The sequence below is a fragment of the Chiroxiphia lanceolata genome, chromosome 2 (assembly GCF_009829145.1).
Source record: "Chiroxiphia lanceolata isolate bChiLan1 chromosome 2, bChiLan1.pri, whole genome shotgun sequence".
Taxonomy (NCBI): Eukaryota; Metazoa; Chordata; class Aves; order Passeriformes; family Pipridae; genus Chiroxiphia; species Chiroxiphia lanceolata.
Window position 1 is genome coordinate 43,017,984 of NC_045638.1, and position 18,560 is coordinate 43,036,543.

General features: G+C 36.6%; 1 protein-coding gene across 1 annotated transcript in view; it reads right to left on the bottom strand.

Moving 5' to 3' along the window:
• GPC6 (glypican 6) overlaps positions 1 to 18,560 on the bottom strand; it is a 772,169-nt gene that overhangs the window by 354,105 nt on the left and 399,504 nt on the right. Inside the window, exon 3 of the mRNA XM_032679241.1 lies at positions 6,132 to 6,523. Coding sequence (XP_032535132.1) covers positions 6,132 to 6,523 — 392 coding nt within the window. The remainder of the gene's footprint in view (positions 1 to 6,131; positions 6,524 to 18,560) is intronic.

Genomic DNA, 18,560 nt, shown 5'->3' on the forward strand with positions numbered 1-18,560 from the left:
TAATTGGTTTAAAAAGAAGGAGATATATAGCCTATGCCAAACAATGAGAAAAGTATTGTAACAGCTTCTTTTTATTTTGTAATAAATGGTAATTAATATTCAAATGTATTAATGAAATAAGTTCTTAGTGGCTAGATTACAAATCTTTGATGCTTATGCCACTAACAAAATCACTAACTGCTCTTAATGATCCCCCTCAGCTAAGCTTCACTTTACTCATGGTATAAAAATTACTTTCATTGCCAGTAGCGTGAATTTGCAATTGTGAAAGTCAAAGTCAAACTCTTAACAATTCTTCTTGTCCTTATCCCAGTATACAATGGGAAGAAAGTGCCCAAATAAGACAAAAAAACCCAAACCACAAAACTGTCAAACTTAGAGAAAAGGAAAACTAGCAAACGATAACTAAAACCCTAGATCATTCTAAACAAAATACTCTGTTGTACCAGTTGCTGTTCCTAGTGAGCCAGACTTAGAACAGGAGAAAACGAAGATGTAACTGTCTGCCTGGGATTGAATAAGAGCTCTGAGCAGCAGTGGGGTAATGGACAACTGCCTAAAGGCTGTGCTTTTGAACAGGACTGACCAGTTGTACTTCATTATTTGTGTTTTCCTATTAAACTCACATGTTCTCGTGAATTTACCCAGGTTAACACATGACATTGGCAAAAGTCAGACTTGTGAAGTTATGCTCATGGAACATAAAAAAATGTGCCTTTTTTTTTTTTCCTCCTGTTTTCTATATATTTTAATTAAAAGAAATGGAAAGAAAATGTTTCCAGGAAATATTTCCTTTGGTTGGAATGCCAACCTGATGGGATAACACCCATGTTAGAGAATCAGCACTGCACTTACCAACTAGTACAATATTTTTGGCAATTTTGCACCCAGTTAGATACTTAGATTATCTTTTGAAATACCCTTAGTTTCAGTCCTTATCTTTTCTTGGGAACTAATTCTATTTTAAACATGCCATGTTTGGTCCAGAACACTCCCTTATTTAATGAAAAAAAAAATTCCCAGTACAATTAGCCTTAAAATTGTTGTAACTCAGCTATTAATATATCTGGGGAAAGTATTTCAGGAATCATATATTCTGGAAAATCGCATAGACCCTTCAATTTAAAAAATTTAATTCCTTTATTCTCCCTACGTGTTTTTTTGCTTATATTCTCCACTTTGAACTCAGTGACAGTTCAAAGAGAGTATTATGATTACTCAGAATGCTTTGTTTAGAGTCAGAAAGAATAACTTAGCATTATTTTCTTACAAAGTATCCAGAGCTCAGGCACAGTAAAAGATGAACATGAAAAGTATGCATACATCTTTTCTATCACATTATTGGTAATCACAGAGAGCAGCAACTTCAGAAATATTTTCAGTAGTTTCTCTAGTTTAACATTATATACTAAATCACAGCAGGCTTAGTGTTTGGTTTTTTTTTTTACTTATTTCTTTTATTCAGAAAAAAAAATTAAGAAAAATTAAATAAATTAAAAACCAGTAACATTTTAATATGTTATATTTTTACAGAGAAAAAGGAAAGGAAAGCACACTTTCTTTTCCCCCCCCCACCAACTGGCAACAAGGAAGAAAAGCTGGGTTTTTAGAATTTGACAAGCTACTGGAAAAATAGGTGGTAGAAAATTTTACCAATTATTGCTGAGCCTGTAGTTCAAAAAGTCCATAAACTTCTCCTACCTACAGCTTAAGAAAGTATGCTAATTGAGAAGCTCTGCTCCTGTGCTGACCTTTAAACTACTAGGCATTAAGGCAAAATCAACTAATGTACTCAAAAAGGCAGTTCTGATGTTATATATTGAATACTATATATTGAAGCAGCATCAGGGCAAGTTTGGATTGGACATTACAGAAAGGTTTTTCACCGGGAGGGTGCTCGGTCACTGGAACAGTCTCCTCAGGGAAGAGATCATGGAATGAAGCCTGTCAGAGTTCAAGTAATGTCTGGATGATGCTTTCAGTCATATGGTTTAGTTTAGGCAGTCCTGTGAACGGCAGGGAGTTGAACTCGATGATTTTCAAGTGTCCCTTCCTACTTGACACATTCTAGGTTCTTCTATATTAATGAATAAATAGGCTTATTTTAAGAATTAAATTTTTCACTTTAAGAAATACTATAACTACTTTTTTGGTTATATGCATATGCAGCTTTCTAAAGCATATATAGAATTTAGACCTGGTCTATTCAAGCCAGTGGAAATATACTACTTTGAATGGAGATTTAAGCAGCATAGCAACATAGCACTGACAAATTTTTAATGCATGAGAATGAGAAATAAAAACTTTTGAAAAGCTCTGAAAATTAAGAACTGTAATTGGACTTAGAGATTATGAAAATACTGTTCAACTAAAATGGCATAATAAAACTTAAAATAGATGGAAGCAACTATGTCTGCTTACAATTGAAATACAATAGAAAAAAATTACAAAAATAAGATGTCTTAACCACAATCCCTCCTCATTTATCTAAATGGGACTTATTAAATTATAATGTCACTGACAAGGAAATTACAAAATTGAAAAATACTTCTGCAAGACGAAAATGTTTGCAACACATTGCCTACTTTTAGTGTGCTTGAGTGCATACTTAATTTGAAAAAGAGGGGAGAGTAGCTCCTTTGCAAGGAATACACTGACTGCATTGTTTTCAGACATTATAACCTCTCTGAAGAGAAATCTTTAAAAAGAATGTGTCCCTGATATTAGAGAGGGAAAAAATCCTTCTGCATGTGTGACCCACCAACTCCTCTACCGAAATGGTCCAGAAGACAATGAAAAAGTAAATTAAAAGCCTGAAGGATATGTTGTTACCAACTTTCTCATTAGTGAATCTCCTCCTCATGGTGTTTAAGGTGTAGGTTCAACATTTCTCTGTATCAGTGGCAGTTCAGTGAGATAATGGGTCCACAAATAGAAAGGAGAAAGCTTTTAAGCCTGTGATGTTGCAGCTAGAAGATCCCCCTCTGTTCCCAACCAGTGCTGACAACGGACAAAGGCTTCTGCAAAAGAACTGCAACAGCTCCACTTTTCATTTTCTCTTTTATTAATTTCTCTTGACTTACCCAGATGTGGCATCCTTATCACAGAATCTCTCAATATTTAGAGTACAATGAGAATGAAATCCATGCTAATCTGGATGACTTCCAAAACAGCAACAAAAGATGTTTACCTGCCTCATTTTTTGTTGCAAAGTTATGTGCTAACTCCAAGAAATGGTTGTAGTCTTTTAAAATTAAAGAAAAGGATTTGTCATTTTCTATAGTAGATAAACCAGCATGAAAATCACAGTTATAATATGAACACAAAAGCTTCATTCTCAGAATAACCACAGCCTTTTCACAGGATAATTATTAATCTTGAACATTTGGTGCCACTTATGGTTCTTCATATCTGCCTCACCAGGCTGCGTGTAACACAAAGTCCCAAACTCAGCAATTGTTTATCATCTGCTCTGGGAATGAATACAGACACTGAGATTTTAATATAAAAATTAGTCTTGCAATCAAAGTATATTTTACATTTAATAAAAAATATTCATTTTATTAATCTTTTAATAGGATCACAGGATAATGATCCTAAAGAAACATGATTAGCAGGTCAAGAGAGGTGATTCTGCCCCTGTACTCTGCTCTCATGAGACCCCATCTGGATTACTTCATCCAGCTCTGGAATCCTCAGCATAGGAAAGATGTAGACCTGTTGTACTGAGTCCAGAGGAGGGCCACAAAGATGGTCAGAGGGCTGGAGTACCTCTCCTATGTGATAGGCTCAGAGATTTGGGGTTGTTCAGCCTGGAGAAGAGAAGCTCCAGGCAGACTTTATTAGCAGCCTTCCAGTACTTAAAGGGGACTTATAAGAAAGATGGGGATGGGATTTTTAGTAGGGCTTGGTATGATAGGGCAAGGGGAAGTGCTTCAATTCATGCCCATCATATCACACCATGCCCCACTGTGAAAAACTTTGCTGCATTTCTTTAATGACCTCCCTACCAGCACCAGGAGCTATTGCTAAGTGCCCTTGTAGCACCCTCTTTTCCAGGATGAATAAGCTCCAGTCCCACAGCCTCTCCTCACAGGACAAATAATCCAGTCCAGATCATGCTGGCTGCCTTCACTGAACTCACTTCAGTTTGTCAATGTCTTTCTTGTACAGGAAGGGCCAAAAACTGAACACAGTATTCTAGATGAAGTCTAATAGAGTATCACTATGTGTATCCTGCACCAAACCACTGAGTCCTTTTAAAGATTATTTCAAGTCTTGCTTTCATGTTAAAAGAAAAAACCAGAAGCGTTATTGAGCTATTGCTATCATCTTCAAGTGACACTACAAAAAGTCTACTTTATGATTGCAGAGCTAGTAGTTCTCATTATTGGATCATAGGATCACTTGGTGATCTCGCTATAAATCCTGTTCTTGAAAGAGCTTATGTACCCAAAACCCAGAAGCTGAGATGAAAACATTGCCTGGATGTGTGAGAGTAGACACTTGCACATTCTGTACAGTCATGCACGTACACAGGGAAAGTGACATCTCAGCAGACAATTCAGACCTTAATCTGTGAGGGATTCTCAAATTATACATATAATAATATGAATTACATAGCTTACTCGCTACAGTCTGATGCAGCTAACGCAGCAAGGCTTAATCCCTGCTGACAACGGTGACATCAGAGTTCAGCACTTTCACTTAAAAGTGACCCATGGGGACATCATTGCTCTTCAGAGGAAATCTGGGGCTGTAGATACATGCATTCTGAACCCTTGGAGGCTAAAAAGCTATATCTGCCCCCAGCCAGACTAGGTAGTCTGAGATTTCCTGCCGAGGTTCTGCCACTGTTCAAAAAGGATGGCAAGACCTGGCAGTGCCAGAAAACAAAGGAAGGTAACACCATAGCCCAGGAAGGCACTTGGGAGGAAAAGACTTTGGTTCTAGTTGACTAACCAGGATCACATATTTCACTCACCAAATTTTAAGTGCAAAATGACCTTTTTCTCCAATGCAGTTTCTGAGGCATAAAATTAGGCTCTGCCTTCATGACATGGAGCCCTTCTCTGGTTCCATGGCTTCTCAATTGGTAATTGCAAAATATCACATAATACAGGTTAAGAAAAGTATAGAAGGCTCATCTTCTTGAGTGCTTGAATTGAAGTCTACTGTACAATGTATCACCTCTACCTTACTTTCTGGCTGTGATTTAAATGAAACAAATGAGACACTGTGCTTGAGGTAAAGTATTGGATGGGCCAACCACCAAAATCATTCATGCACTTATGTTCAAAAGTGAGTGTTTGAGCATTTCACAGTGGATCTCACTAGACAATTTCAGAATTCAAGGTCAAAATACACTATGAGGACTGTGAAATGGCAAGATCACAGAACAAGTATCCAGTTGGAATAGCATTTAAGTAAAAGATAATTGAGTTTGAAATACTGTACAAGAAAAAGTAATTCAGGCACATTTGTGGTACCCAGATGGGTTATTTTTGTATGTGGTTTTTTTTACATAGCTTTAATTATGTGAAGTCCTCAAGGATTATAATTGTCAAAAATATTTGCATAGATAAATAATTGAAACTAAAATAAATGTGAGTCAAACCATCCTTTGGGAAAGCTCAAGCTCCAGAGGTGTCACTATTTGTCTATTTTCTCATCAGAAACATGACTAGACATTTCTAACAAAATTCATCACCCAGCTGCATGATGAATGAATGCTGTGAGGGCTGTACTGTCCTAATGAACAGCAGCATAAATTTGCTTGAAACATTTAAATTCTGATCATAATCCCCATCTTATATATATATAGCCAGTTTTGAATTACAAATGACAATCACTACCATGCTAAAGCATTGATCTATATCAGTATTTCATTGTGTCCTAAGCACAAAGAAATGCTTTCCAGTCAGTCAATATTGCCTTAATATCCCCAGAAAGAATGAAAAACAACTGTTGCCTCTATTTATAAACTTGGGATGGGTGTATCAGTGGACATAAAAAACAACCAGACATACCACCTCATACTGAAAAAAAAAAAAAGCATACAACCAGATTTCAATTGTCTAGCAAGTATAGAACAAATTCAAGCTTAAAAAACCCCCTTGATTTTAGATTACCTTGGATACTCTGTTCGCAACCTCTCTGCCTACTGTCAGCCCCTGAACAAAGGTCCGTGCAGCAATGAACGCTCTAGTCACTTGAACCTTCAGCTTCCTGGGTACATCTCCAAATGGCTTCAGCTGGTCTGTGTACTTGCTTACACACTCCAGGTAGTCCTCACTGAAGTGGTACTGGGGGTTTATGAGCTGGAACATCCGCTCCAGCAGCCGAGCCCAGAAATCATTCAGCATTTCCTCCAAGTTCACATTGCCTCCTGTGTAATACCGCTTCAGCTCTGTGAAGAGGTCCTGGAAAACCTCAGAGTTTTGCATGTACAGCATGCCGTACGTCCGAACAAACATGTCATTTAAGGATCTTTCTGCATTCTCCAGAAGTTCTCGGAAAAACTCTGAAGGGAAAAAAAGCAGGTGTTAACAGCTATAACAGTAAGGTATAAAAGGTTTTCTAATTGCATTCCTAATATATCACAGTTTGTATGAATATGTTGTTACCACAGCACTTTACTATTGAAATTCATCATTAGGATAGGAAATTGCTTTATTTACAGGTTAAGGATAATAGAGCATAAACTGAATTCCCCAACAACGTGGAAAGATGTAGAACCAATAACACTGAGCATGAAAAACACGTTTAAAAGAACTTCGGTGAGGGTAGTTACACTTCTTCTTCGTGTACTATTTGAATAGGAATCCCTGCCCCTTGCAATATCCTCCATAGCCAGCATACTAAATATTCTAAGCTAAAAGTAAAGTCATTAATACCACGATTTAACTGAAAATGTAATGATTTTAGAAGTTCTGTTTTGATTAAATTTTTTACAATGTAGAAGAAAACCACAGAAATAAATCTGAATATTTATTTGCAAATATTCTTGAAGAGAAGTTGAAAGAGACCTGAGAGGAAACAAGAAGAATTCTTCTTAAAAGTGTTAACATGTCTAGGTAATGCTAAGCAAATGTTAGTATTTTCAATAACTTTTTACTCTACTGAAAAATAGTGCTTGAACCCTCCACCAATTATGTCACAACCAGTCTATTAACTTCAGTTTGGAAGAGCAGACCTTAAAGTTTTTTTGAAAGTATTTCAGACTACTGCTTCTGTGTCTTGTATCTACCCAGGCCCAAACCAAAACCTACTTTTAAATTTTGCCTTGTGGAAATTATTCTTATTGGAAACCAAGCCCATGGGATACAGTGGAAATACGTAATCATCTCTTCTGTTCAGATTCTTGGCAGTTAGGTTTTCCTCAAAAAAAGTACAGAGTGCATACAACAGTTCTTTAAACACAGCTGACCAAAGTAGGCATAGTGTCTCCTGCTTTTCAGAAGGTCCCATCTTCCTATAGGATCCTATAGGATCTGTTCTCAACCTCAAGCCACCTTTGGAAAAGAGTTCTATAACTTCTGTGGCCTGTAAATGGGGCATTGCAGACAGAAATGTAGAGAAGGCAAAACCTTTGGCAAAATACGTATATTTAATGCAATTAAATGGTTTGTAGTGATTGCAGGACTCTTCACACACCAACTCTGGGATACCAGATGCTAAATTTGTGGTCATTGCCCATAGATATATCTGTGTGTGCTAACTGCAGGGATGTGCTGACTTATAATCTTGGCTAATGATATAATGTGAATGCTCTTTTAACATACTGCCCTGCTGCAGAATCATTGTATGCTAAAGACAGGATGGAATTTAAGACTACATAAGAAAAAAAGTCACATTAAAATTGAGGATTTGCAACTGTGATCTGCTAAAAGCAGAATCCACCAAACACTGTGTGCCAGTCTACCAGGACTCAGTAAGAAAAGAAACTGTTATTTTTGGCAGAAGTTGTGCAGAGTTGCAGTCTTTGGTCTCTCAGATAACTGGAAATGGGTTGTTATGAAAATGTATACACAGAACATTGAGAACATATTAGCTACATCAAAGCATTTATTATAGGGAAAATACAGTCTAATAAATATATGAATGTCTAAACTGTCATTAAAACCACAGCTCTTCATAAGGAATAAATTCCATCTGGAAAAGGAGAGGCTTTTGCTAAACAGCTTATGTAGGAAAAGAACAAAAACAAAACAAAACCAAAATTAAAGAAACAAAAAAAACCCCACAATCAAAATTTTGTTGCCAAATAGAATAATTCAACATCTACAACCTACAGTCTTCTGTTTAAGGGAAAAGCAAACAAAGATGTTTTTCACTGTTAACCCTGATATGGTGGTATCTTTGACATCTGGATCACTTTGATTACTACTTCATACATCCAGCATTTCGTCTTCTAGAAATAATGCACACTGTCTGCACTGCTGAATACATGTAGCTCTCTAGTCACACAATATGGAAGGCAAAAAGATGGCAGAGAACCTGGGGCTTAAATTAAAATTTGGTTTAAGTTTGGAGCCAGGATTTCATACCAGTGCAATTGAATAACAACTGGGAAAGACAGCCATGAAAACAGTGAATCCAGGTCCCTTGTCTTCTCTCCCAAAAAGGCTGTGTATGCTGGGAGGATGCTATAAGCAATTCACATGATGGCTCCTCGCAATCCCTATCCCAATAGCGAATCCCACTATTTATCTTAAAAGATCATGCCATTGCATAAGTCAATCACAGAAAAGTTTAACTGAGTTCGTTGACACTCCTTGTCTGAGACTGTTAGCCCACTCTTTCTTTGTTTAGGGATATTACTTAATAATCTCCCAGTTAGCTTGTTGGAAGCCAACCAAGAGAGGTAGATGTATTCTCTGCTTGTGCAGCACCTAGCACCATGTGGTCCATGCTGGTCACAACCCTTATTTATACTGTGGTACAAACATTATTAGTAACTCTACAAATTTAAATTTCATGCTATTCCAAATGTGACACCATACATATTAATTCTGTAGGAAAGCTAATACCTTCTAAATAGTAGTACATTTATTTAATTTTTAGTCTTCTTACAGGTCTCTAGTCTTTGAGAGCTACTGCTTAAGGTAAATTATGCCATTAAAAAGTTAGACTGTTAGTCTTCTGTACACTTTGATACAAAAGACAGTTAGTTTAAGAGAGCTATCTGCATCAGTAACCCTATGTAGGATCATAATAATAAATCAACAACTACAGAATTAGATACCTTTTTAGTTCCAGACAGAAAGAGATCTCCCATGTTGTACTAATTAGAGAAATTCTCAATCAACTCCCATCCAGCAAAATTCATGCTACTGTGAATGACTGTTTGCTTTTTTAGTCTGCAAATCTTCCATATATCAAGAAAGGAGTCTGCTCTGCAATGCTTATGTATAGAAACTGTCCTGACACAACTAGGCAGTTGTTCATAACAACTTGTTCAGTTATGTCAGGAGAAACTGTATGTGCTTCTGCAAAGGTTGAACTTTTCCACGGTCTTCCAAGTAATGTAAAAACGATGTTCATTGAAAAGATGATATTTCATCAACTTGCAGGTAGTTTTTGAAAAATAATGTAACATTTCAGCTTAAAGTAAAAGAATGAAGATGAGACATACATTAGTCATATTACTTAATGTGTTACTGGAAGGCACTCAAGTACTAGGTGGGAGAGGAGAATCTATATAACACAGAGTTGTGCAGTGTTTTAAAGTATATATCTTCTGAAATTTTTTTGCTGCCAAAATAGGATGTCATGAGCAATGTTACTGTTGGAAATAATTTTTTCTAATTTTAAGTGATGATTCATTTATATGACCTATATATGTCCCGGATAATTCTTATGTTACAAGCATGTTTTTATTCAGATTTCCTTTATTAGCCAGAGGGTCGAAGGAAGCCCATTCACTTCTATGAGGTAGTTGGAAAAAATAAGGTCTAAGGCACACTGAGATACTGAAAAGATGGAGAAAAGAATGCTATTTCAAACCATCACATGCTCTATATAGGCTTAAATGGAGAGCGTCCAGTCCATGGATCACACTTTAGCTAGTTTTCATTTTTAAACATTATTTGTAAATTTAGGATGCAAGATAGATAGTAACCGTCTCTGGAAACAAAGTGTGATTTGTTTTTAAATGTTTTATCTATGATAAGACAACACAGTTACAAAATGAAAGAACAGAATTGCTGGAGTCTCTTACTGAATGGTCGGTACAACTCAGATTAAAACCAGGGTCTTCTTAGCTGTCACACTATCTTGTCAACTGCAAGGTGACATTTTCACTCTATTTTTACATAGGTAAACTAGTGCTATAATGCAATTCAACCTGGGAGCTAGCCTAATTCCAGTGATGACTAGCTGTCACCATGAGTCAAGCTGGACTTACTGAATTGGATCAAGACTGCAGATAATATTGCGGTATGACATGATGCAATAATTGCCTTCAACAAAATATATGCACAAACATCTAGAGGCAATTTTTAGAGACACAAAATTGTATTATGTTTGAGTGGATATTCTATGAATATTCCCAGTCTGTTAAGTTCCCTTGTATTTTCTTTTCCATCTGTAATTTAAGCAAAAGCAACACCTGACTGTAGGACAACATGCAAAGGTAGAAACAGTTTGTTGTCTGATTCCCAAGCCCAAAAATATATGCACGAGCTTTAAGACTAAAGACACAAACAGACAATTTCGTTTAATTACCATATATTCTGCAAAGCTTTCCTTTTTTAGCAGAACTTGAGACCTGAATGCCATACTATGGTGCATCTGATACATTGCACATGCAGTCTTGCTCCTAACTGAGACAAATCCAGCATAGCCACACAGAGTTCTTCAGCATTAAGAAGCATTTACTGAGAAGATGTACACATATCTACACTCTGTGTGGATTTTGGGTACCTAATTTCATTGAGCATTCTTTAAATTCCCAGTCCTGATAAGGCTGACAGTAAGAAGAATATAGGAATTCATGTAAAGTGACTATGGTTTCTGACAGAGAGGTCCTTTGGGAGTTCTTTAGGTACAGATTCCCTTCCCTTCCCTTCCCTTCCCTTCCCTTCCCTTCCCTTCCCTTCCCTTCCCTTCCCTTCCCTTCCCTTCCCTTCCCTTCCCTTCCCTTCCCTTCCCTTCCCTTCCCTTCCCTTCCAGAACCTTCCAGAACCTTCCAGAACCTTCCCTTCCAGAACCTTCCAGAACCTTCCAGAACCTTCCCTTCCAGAACCTTCCAGAACCTTCCAGAACCTTCCCTTCCAGAACCTTCTAGAACCTAACCTTCCCTTCCCTTCCAGAACCTTCCAGAACCTTCCCTTCCCTTCCCTTCCAGAACCTTCCAGAACCTTCCCTTCCAGAACCTTCCAGAACCTTCCAGAACCTTCCCTTCCCTTCCAGAACCTTCCCTTCCCTTCCCGAACCTTCCCTTCCAGAACCTTCCCTTCCCTTCCCTTCCCTTCCAGAACCTTCCCTTCCCTTTTTTTTTTTCTTTTCTTTTCTTAAAGATATTCCACAATGCCATCAATTAGTGAAAGTTGCGATTTATCTAAGGAAATTCAAATGAAATTAACCTCTGTGGTTTCCAAGCCTTTTAATTTTCCTTCTGCTTTAGGTTTCCAGAGACTTTCTTCTAACAATAACTAATCTTACAAAACAAAAAGAAATCGATTTAACTTCATGATTGAGAAAAAAATTGCTGTAAGGAGAATACTTACAGCAGATGATTTTTCCCCCTAGTTTTGACATTACATTTGTTTTATGTTCAAGAGCAAACAAATTGTATGCATAAGGCTACCAGTGCATTGGTATTACTTTTTAGTAAGCCTGAATAACTAATTTGAAAATTCCCTTGTAGCTTTGACCTTTAAAAACACTCAACAGTCTCATCTGGGAAACAAATTCCAGCTCCCATTAGACAAAACAAAAGCTGCAGTGTGATGAGGTCTGTTGAAAACTGCTCTTCTTTTTAAACTTATTTTGAATATATATACATCACATTTAAATATGAGAAATACAAGTCTGATAATTAAATGCGCCCTATAATCACAAATTTCAGAATAGGTGATTTACATCCTTTGTTATGTCTTGCGTAAAATCACGTATGTGTGAAATTATGTAGATGTTACTGGATATTGATACCTTTCTGGAATGTCCTATACCTGTAAATATCAAGGTATTAAGAAATCTTTTGGATGCTACTAAATATAGAAGCCAGTGCAATCTCAAAGGTTGTCAGTAAAGATGAGGGTCTCTCTTCCCTCCCTAATCTCTCCATTTCTCAGACTATAGCAAGACTTGGTAATAGAAGATAATTCACTGCAATCTTCTCCCTGAGTCCTGTCCAGAGTCCATGACTTTCTACCTTATGGGTCAGGTTGTTTCAAGGAAGGAAGGAAGGAGACCCAGGAGAAGACAAAACCACTGAGGCTTCATCCTTAACCACTCCCCACTGTGGAGCATGGAGACAATGCAAACAGGACTGTCCTGTGCTGAAATGAGGGACGTGAGGATGGGGAAGAATCACAAGCACATCTATCATGGGCAGGGTGGAACAGGATAGATCCAGTGCAGGGAAAGAGAAAAAAAGCTATGCTGCTTTTTATACATCAAAAGCCATTATCACAATGGGAACCTAATCTGACAAACAATTTAAGGCATTATTTGATGCCCATACACAAAGAAACTATTGTACAAATGAACATTAATATAAAGTTAAGGATATGTCATTTACTCAAAGCTGATTACATGCATTGATAAAGGCCTATAAGACTTTATTCCACAACACCAAAATCAATGAGAACATTATCAACAATTTCAGCGAATGCAGGTGCAACCCTTAAATGCTAAATTTACTGCTTCTTCATTGCAAAAGGTCATTTACCAACACTTGAGTAGGTATAAAAGGGATACTTGATCCTGCCATTGATTCTGTACAGACACTACCTGAAATACATCACTTCCACATGAGAAATATTAGACATTAACATACACTTTTTCAAATCTTACTGCACTCTAGAATCTCAATTCATATTCTGTTGCATGTGGTACTTTATACTGACGATGTATCCTTGACTATAAATATGAAACCTGAAATTCCCAAGATGCCCTCAAAGAATTCATTGATCTTAGAGCAATAACAATGATAGGAAATGCTAGGAATAAAAACAAAGCAATGAGATAGTTTTACACATAATTTATATATACACCACTAACTGTCCCTGAAGGTTCTGTTTTCATTATCAAGTGGAAAATGCCCAAGTGAAGTACTCATAAAATGTAAGCAAAATATTACATGGCATCAGAAGGTTACATTCTAGAATATTTATGAATGGGCATTTAAACGCTTACAGCAGTAGCACTGTCATGAATATCCATGACCAAAGAGAGACATGTAGCACTTCATGGATATCTGTGAATTTCAGAATGATGAATTTTACATCATATGTTCATAAAAATGCATAACACCTCATGAAAGATTCATGAGCCACCACAGTTTCTTCTGAAAAACAATTAAAGCTTTCATGAAAATTATATTAACAATATACAAACTATGGGACTCAGTGTAATAATTGTTTTAAAATATAGAGACTGTACTGTTTTTCGCTACGCATCACTAGAGGCTATTAAATATCCAGTTCAACAGCTAAGGAGATTTACCAACTAACACTTTGTATGAAAATTCTTTGCCATGCCTATATTCTACACCAGTCTTCTAAATGTATTAAAAGTTTGTTGACTTTTAATACAGGGAAGAGTAAGGTGGACCAGATGACAAATGGGGAAAGTAACAAAAAATTGCCTTGCAACAATCCAGATAAAACTGATTTAAGCCAGAGTAATTTATATATTCTGTCCAAAAAATAACAATAAAAAAAAAATAGGAGGTAATTTTTTGACAAGCAGGTCTCTAACCAGAGGCAGTATTTGCCATCACTTGACTCACTCATGTGGTGTTCAAAGGTCAGGTGTTGTGCTGGGGAGGAACATAGCCCCAAAGTCACTGTTTGCCCTCATATCTGTTCTCAGAGTAGACAGCTTGAATTGACTAAGGGCAGGAGCCATTTGCCAGGAAGGAGGCTTTTGCTGGCCAGAGGAAAACACTGAAATCTTCATAGACTTTTATTTGCAATGAGGTGATCAACCACAACTTGACACCAGTGACACTTGGGAAATGGGCTTCAGAGGCAGAAATCTCAGCCTGAGTTTAGGCACATGTGGCACTGAAGAGGGTTTCTTCACCTATTCTAGAATAGCATCTTTTGTTTCTCCCATTTTAAGCAAAATACACTACAGTGAAGAACTGTCACTGCAGTGTTTGAAAACCATTTCTTGGGTCTTATTCAGCTTCATTAAAGGGTTGTTTTCTGAAGCATCTGCTGGATTAGGTCCATTCAGTGAAGTACCCAGTAGTAAGTGCAGGTCCTGGGTCTCAGTGTGGAAAGACAAGTTTTAAACAGAGTGGGTGCACCGTGGTGTGTTTAAAATTAGAACTGCAGCTACTTTCATGTCACAGTTCCAAGTGTAGAGAGCTAAAACACAGTTGTATTTATATAATGTAAGCACTGTTAATCCATTGCAGTTTTCCTTTCCATCTCATCTCACCTTTCTCTCTCTTTGAAGAAGGCTCATTTTAGTACTTTTAAAGAAATCAGTATATTACATTAAAAAAACCCTCTTAAGATGGTAGGCCTGAAACAGATACTACTGAAATATCTGCAAAGACTTCTCTTTGAACTAACCAGCAGAAGCCTGCTGTAAGAGCAGTTTGAAGTTTGACTTCCTATTGAAATTATTATGTACATAAAATCAATTTTGTATATAAGTCTGCAGTTTAAGAGGTAATGAAGTCATGTTGACTGTTTTTCCAGACACCTCTGAATGAAGTTAATAACTTCTGTTATGGTTTAGCGCCCCTAACAAAAAATATAAAACTACTTCCAAGAAAATGTACTTATTTTTGAGCTTATCCAGTTTCTCTACATCTACACTCAAGAGAACCTCATGCACCATTAAGGCCAGGCAGTATTAAATCCACACTGGTTTCCCAGATGTTTCTTGACTACTTGGACACTGAGCACAGTATTATTTGTTACTGCAATAACACAGAGGTGTGATTGAATTTCTTGCTTGTAAATTGAGCTACATGGTCAAACTTTACTGAAGCAGCAAACTTTCTTTTTGCTTTATGACATCAAATTAAGTTAACTTAAATGTCATGAAGTCAACTTAAATGTTCTCAGTTTGCTAGAGGCATGATTTTTTTTTTTCTAAGGTAGTAGTGGGAAAGTTAAGCAGTAATGTCCTATAGATCAGATTTGGGCAATCACTGACTTAAAACAAGGCAATGCATAAAACCCTAGATTAAGTATAAGGTTAAGGATTAAGGTTCAGGATAATAGAGTTGGCCTCAAAGAAGCTACAAATGTAGGAAAAGATCTATTGCTTTGAAGAAAACAGTCTGTTAGATCCTGGATCCACATTCATATGCTGGTATAAAGACCTTGGGTCCCCAACAGACCTTTGCAAAGTCAATAAACTTTCCTACCTGCATGTTTCAAAGATCAGGGATTAAAAAATGAAGTCTATATTTGAATAGCTTTAAAGCCAACACAAATCTTCATCTACAGACATCAGTTCACTGGATCAAGATGCTGTATGATTGATTTTTATCTGACCTACCTTCTCAACAGAAATGTTTCTTTCTGTTACAAGTGTGTCTAGTGGGAAAGCTTTCCAGTGGGAAGGAAACTTAGATATAAGATACGGTATGATGAACTGAAAAAACAGCTTTACAAGATTGGTATATATTTAGGGTTACATTAGATTTTTTAACAGTATAATCTAATTTTTCTTTGATTAATCTACATGGGAGTGGCCTTAAAACTCCTAGGTTAAGTTTATTTAGGGAATTGTTTCCATTTATTAGCTGCTGTATTGCATATCATGTTTTCATCTAAATGGATATGTCCATATATTGAGACCAAAGTTTTGTGTTTCTATTGCTGGTCTGCTGATTAGTTGCTGAATCTATTGAACATAGTGACAAGAATATTTTAATAACCATATAAGCTGTTGACTCTCTAAGCAAACAATATCTCTGACTTCTTCCTATGGTTTTGTGACAAATGAAGAGGTGTGGCTCAGTGGGAGATGAGATTTAGAACCTATTTCTGGATTTTTGTATGGTTTTTCTATTTGTCTGTTGGGGTTTTTTTTTGCACAGAAGTCACTGAGCTTCCAGGCCTTCAGCCATTTACTATTTCTTCCATCTTCTCTGTAATCTTGAGACCTAATTGTCTTCCCTCCCTACCATACAGTCTTCATTCCTTTCTCTCAGATAGATGTAATTCTTCACATTACATTGTCCAATGCTTCCTCCTGAGTCAGAATTGAAGCAAATATTCTGGTTCACTTTTGGTAGCAAGGTCCCCAAAATTACTACTGGATGTTACTTCCTTGTGTAATGTTTGGGTATTTTTCCAGCTTGTTTGGCCATAACATTAATGCTGTAGCACATCTGGGAAGAAAACCCAACTAACTGTTTTTCTCATATAAGTCTTGCCAGCTGAGAATTACAGTCCTCTGAGATGAGGTTTGAAGAAAAAGCTGAAAAGCTGATTAGTCCTACTGGGCAGCAGGCAGTGAAGGGGCCAGGGTGACCCACACTGACTACAGGCCTTGTACTTCTTTTCCTGCACTATACCACTGCAGAAACATTAAAATATGGGAGAATAGACAAGCAGAAACAAGGCAGGACAGGTGAAATAGGAAAGTAAAATTAGAGAGGACAAAATTAGAGTTGGCGAGAAGACAGAAAAGCAGGGAAATGGCAACTGAAGGAAACAGAGAAACTGATAAGAAGACACTTAAACTTAATCCAGATGTTTCTCAGATACAGTCTATCAATATCGTCAAAACCATCTCCCTGAACACATGGGCAGAACAAGGGTTTAAAAAACTGAACGATCGGGCTACACACTGCTTCACCCCAAATACCCAAGTAAAGAACTTTGGCATGAAGCCCTGGTCCAGCTCTGCCTTTATGTTCTCCACAGGAAGAGAAAGAAGGTTTTAGATCAGAAGTCTGGCTCGGGCTCTAAAATGCTGGCTGCTCTTCACATCCTGCAGGAGCCTGTCCTTTATATCAACCCCACTGGATCAGGGTTAGTATTTTCATTCAATACACATATGAGTACATGCATTACTGCTTGATAAAGTGATTTTAAAGCTTCCACTACTGCATTATCTGAAAGACTAAAGTTTTTAGTGGTCTGGTGAGATACAGAAGCAAAACAAATTATTGTAAACTTTTTTATCCAATAAGTTCTTTGTTTATTAGTTTCCCTAATGTATATATATTTAATCATTTGGGAGAAACATCACACATAGAACAGGAATAGGGGCCAAACAACTGAGTACAGATTGAAAAAATAGAGATTTCTTTGAAAAGGGTATGAGAGAACACACTTTCTGTTTTTAAATTGAGACAATATTCAGCATTCTCTTATGAGGACCTAAATAACTGTGAGACGACTTTGAAACTCACAATAAAACACTGATAACTTCTGAAAAATGAAAACATTAGGTATGTTACATATTAGGTGACACTAATTACAGTGCTCCTTTTTCATAATAATAAAAATCATAAGTACATTATAATTTTATGTAGCCTAGATGGCCTTATACTTCAAGTGCTTCCACAATTACAAATCATATAATTAGAAATGTGTTTCCAATAGGTGACTTTTATATCAGGGTTCAGCGCTAAATTGTTTTGCTCACTCAACCCGTTATCTAGAAAGTATTCTCCATTTTCAATGAAGAAACATCATTTTATTATTCAAACATTCCTCTCTTGTAAAGACCACATGTTCACACAGATTTGCCTGTAATATGTGTACGTATAATACATTTTAATTGAATTTTTTACGTTTGATGTCACAATAATTGCAACAGGTGCCATACCACCTACCTCATATGTAGGTGGTATTTATTAATTAAGCACATGAAATACCACATATTAGGTATAGTTTATACTGTTAGTCCCTTAATACAGTAAAAATCAGTTAAGTAGCTGAAAATGTAATTGTAAGAGGTACTGAAAAATCTTTTCTGTTAATTACATAGAAACAGCTGCTTTTGTCTCTGGAATCAAGAGTCACACAGCAATATTTTATAACACCCTGGATTTTTTTTGTTTTTGTTGCTACTACCTGGTTTTACTTTAAAATTGGTCTCCTCTAAACATCTTTACTTATTCTTAGGAGTTTGTACATTCTGTCACAGGCTTTAAATTAAACTAACGTAGCTGAACGTCATGGTTTCTTATAGTCTGAGTATCAATATAATCTATTACAAATGTAAGTTTATTTTGGCATTGTTTTACTTTGCCTTGTTGAGTTTTGTGGTTTAGTTTTTTTTATTTGGTAGTTTTAGGGGGTTTTAGGTAGTTTAGGTTTGTTTGTTTTGTTTTGTGTTTTTTGCTTTTGAGGGGAGTTTGTTTGTTTGTTTAATTTTGTGACTACACTGTGGTACTACCTAAG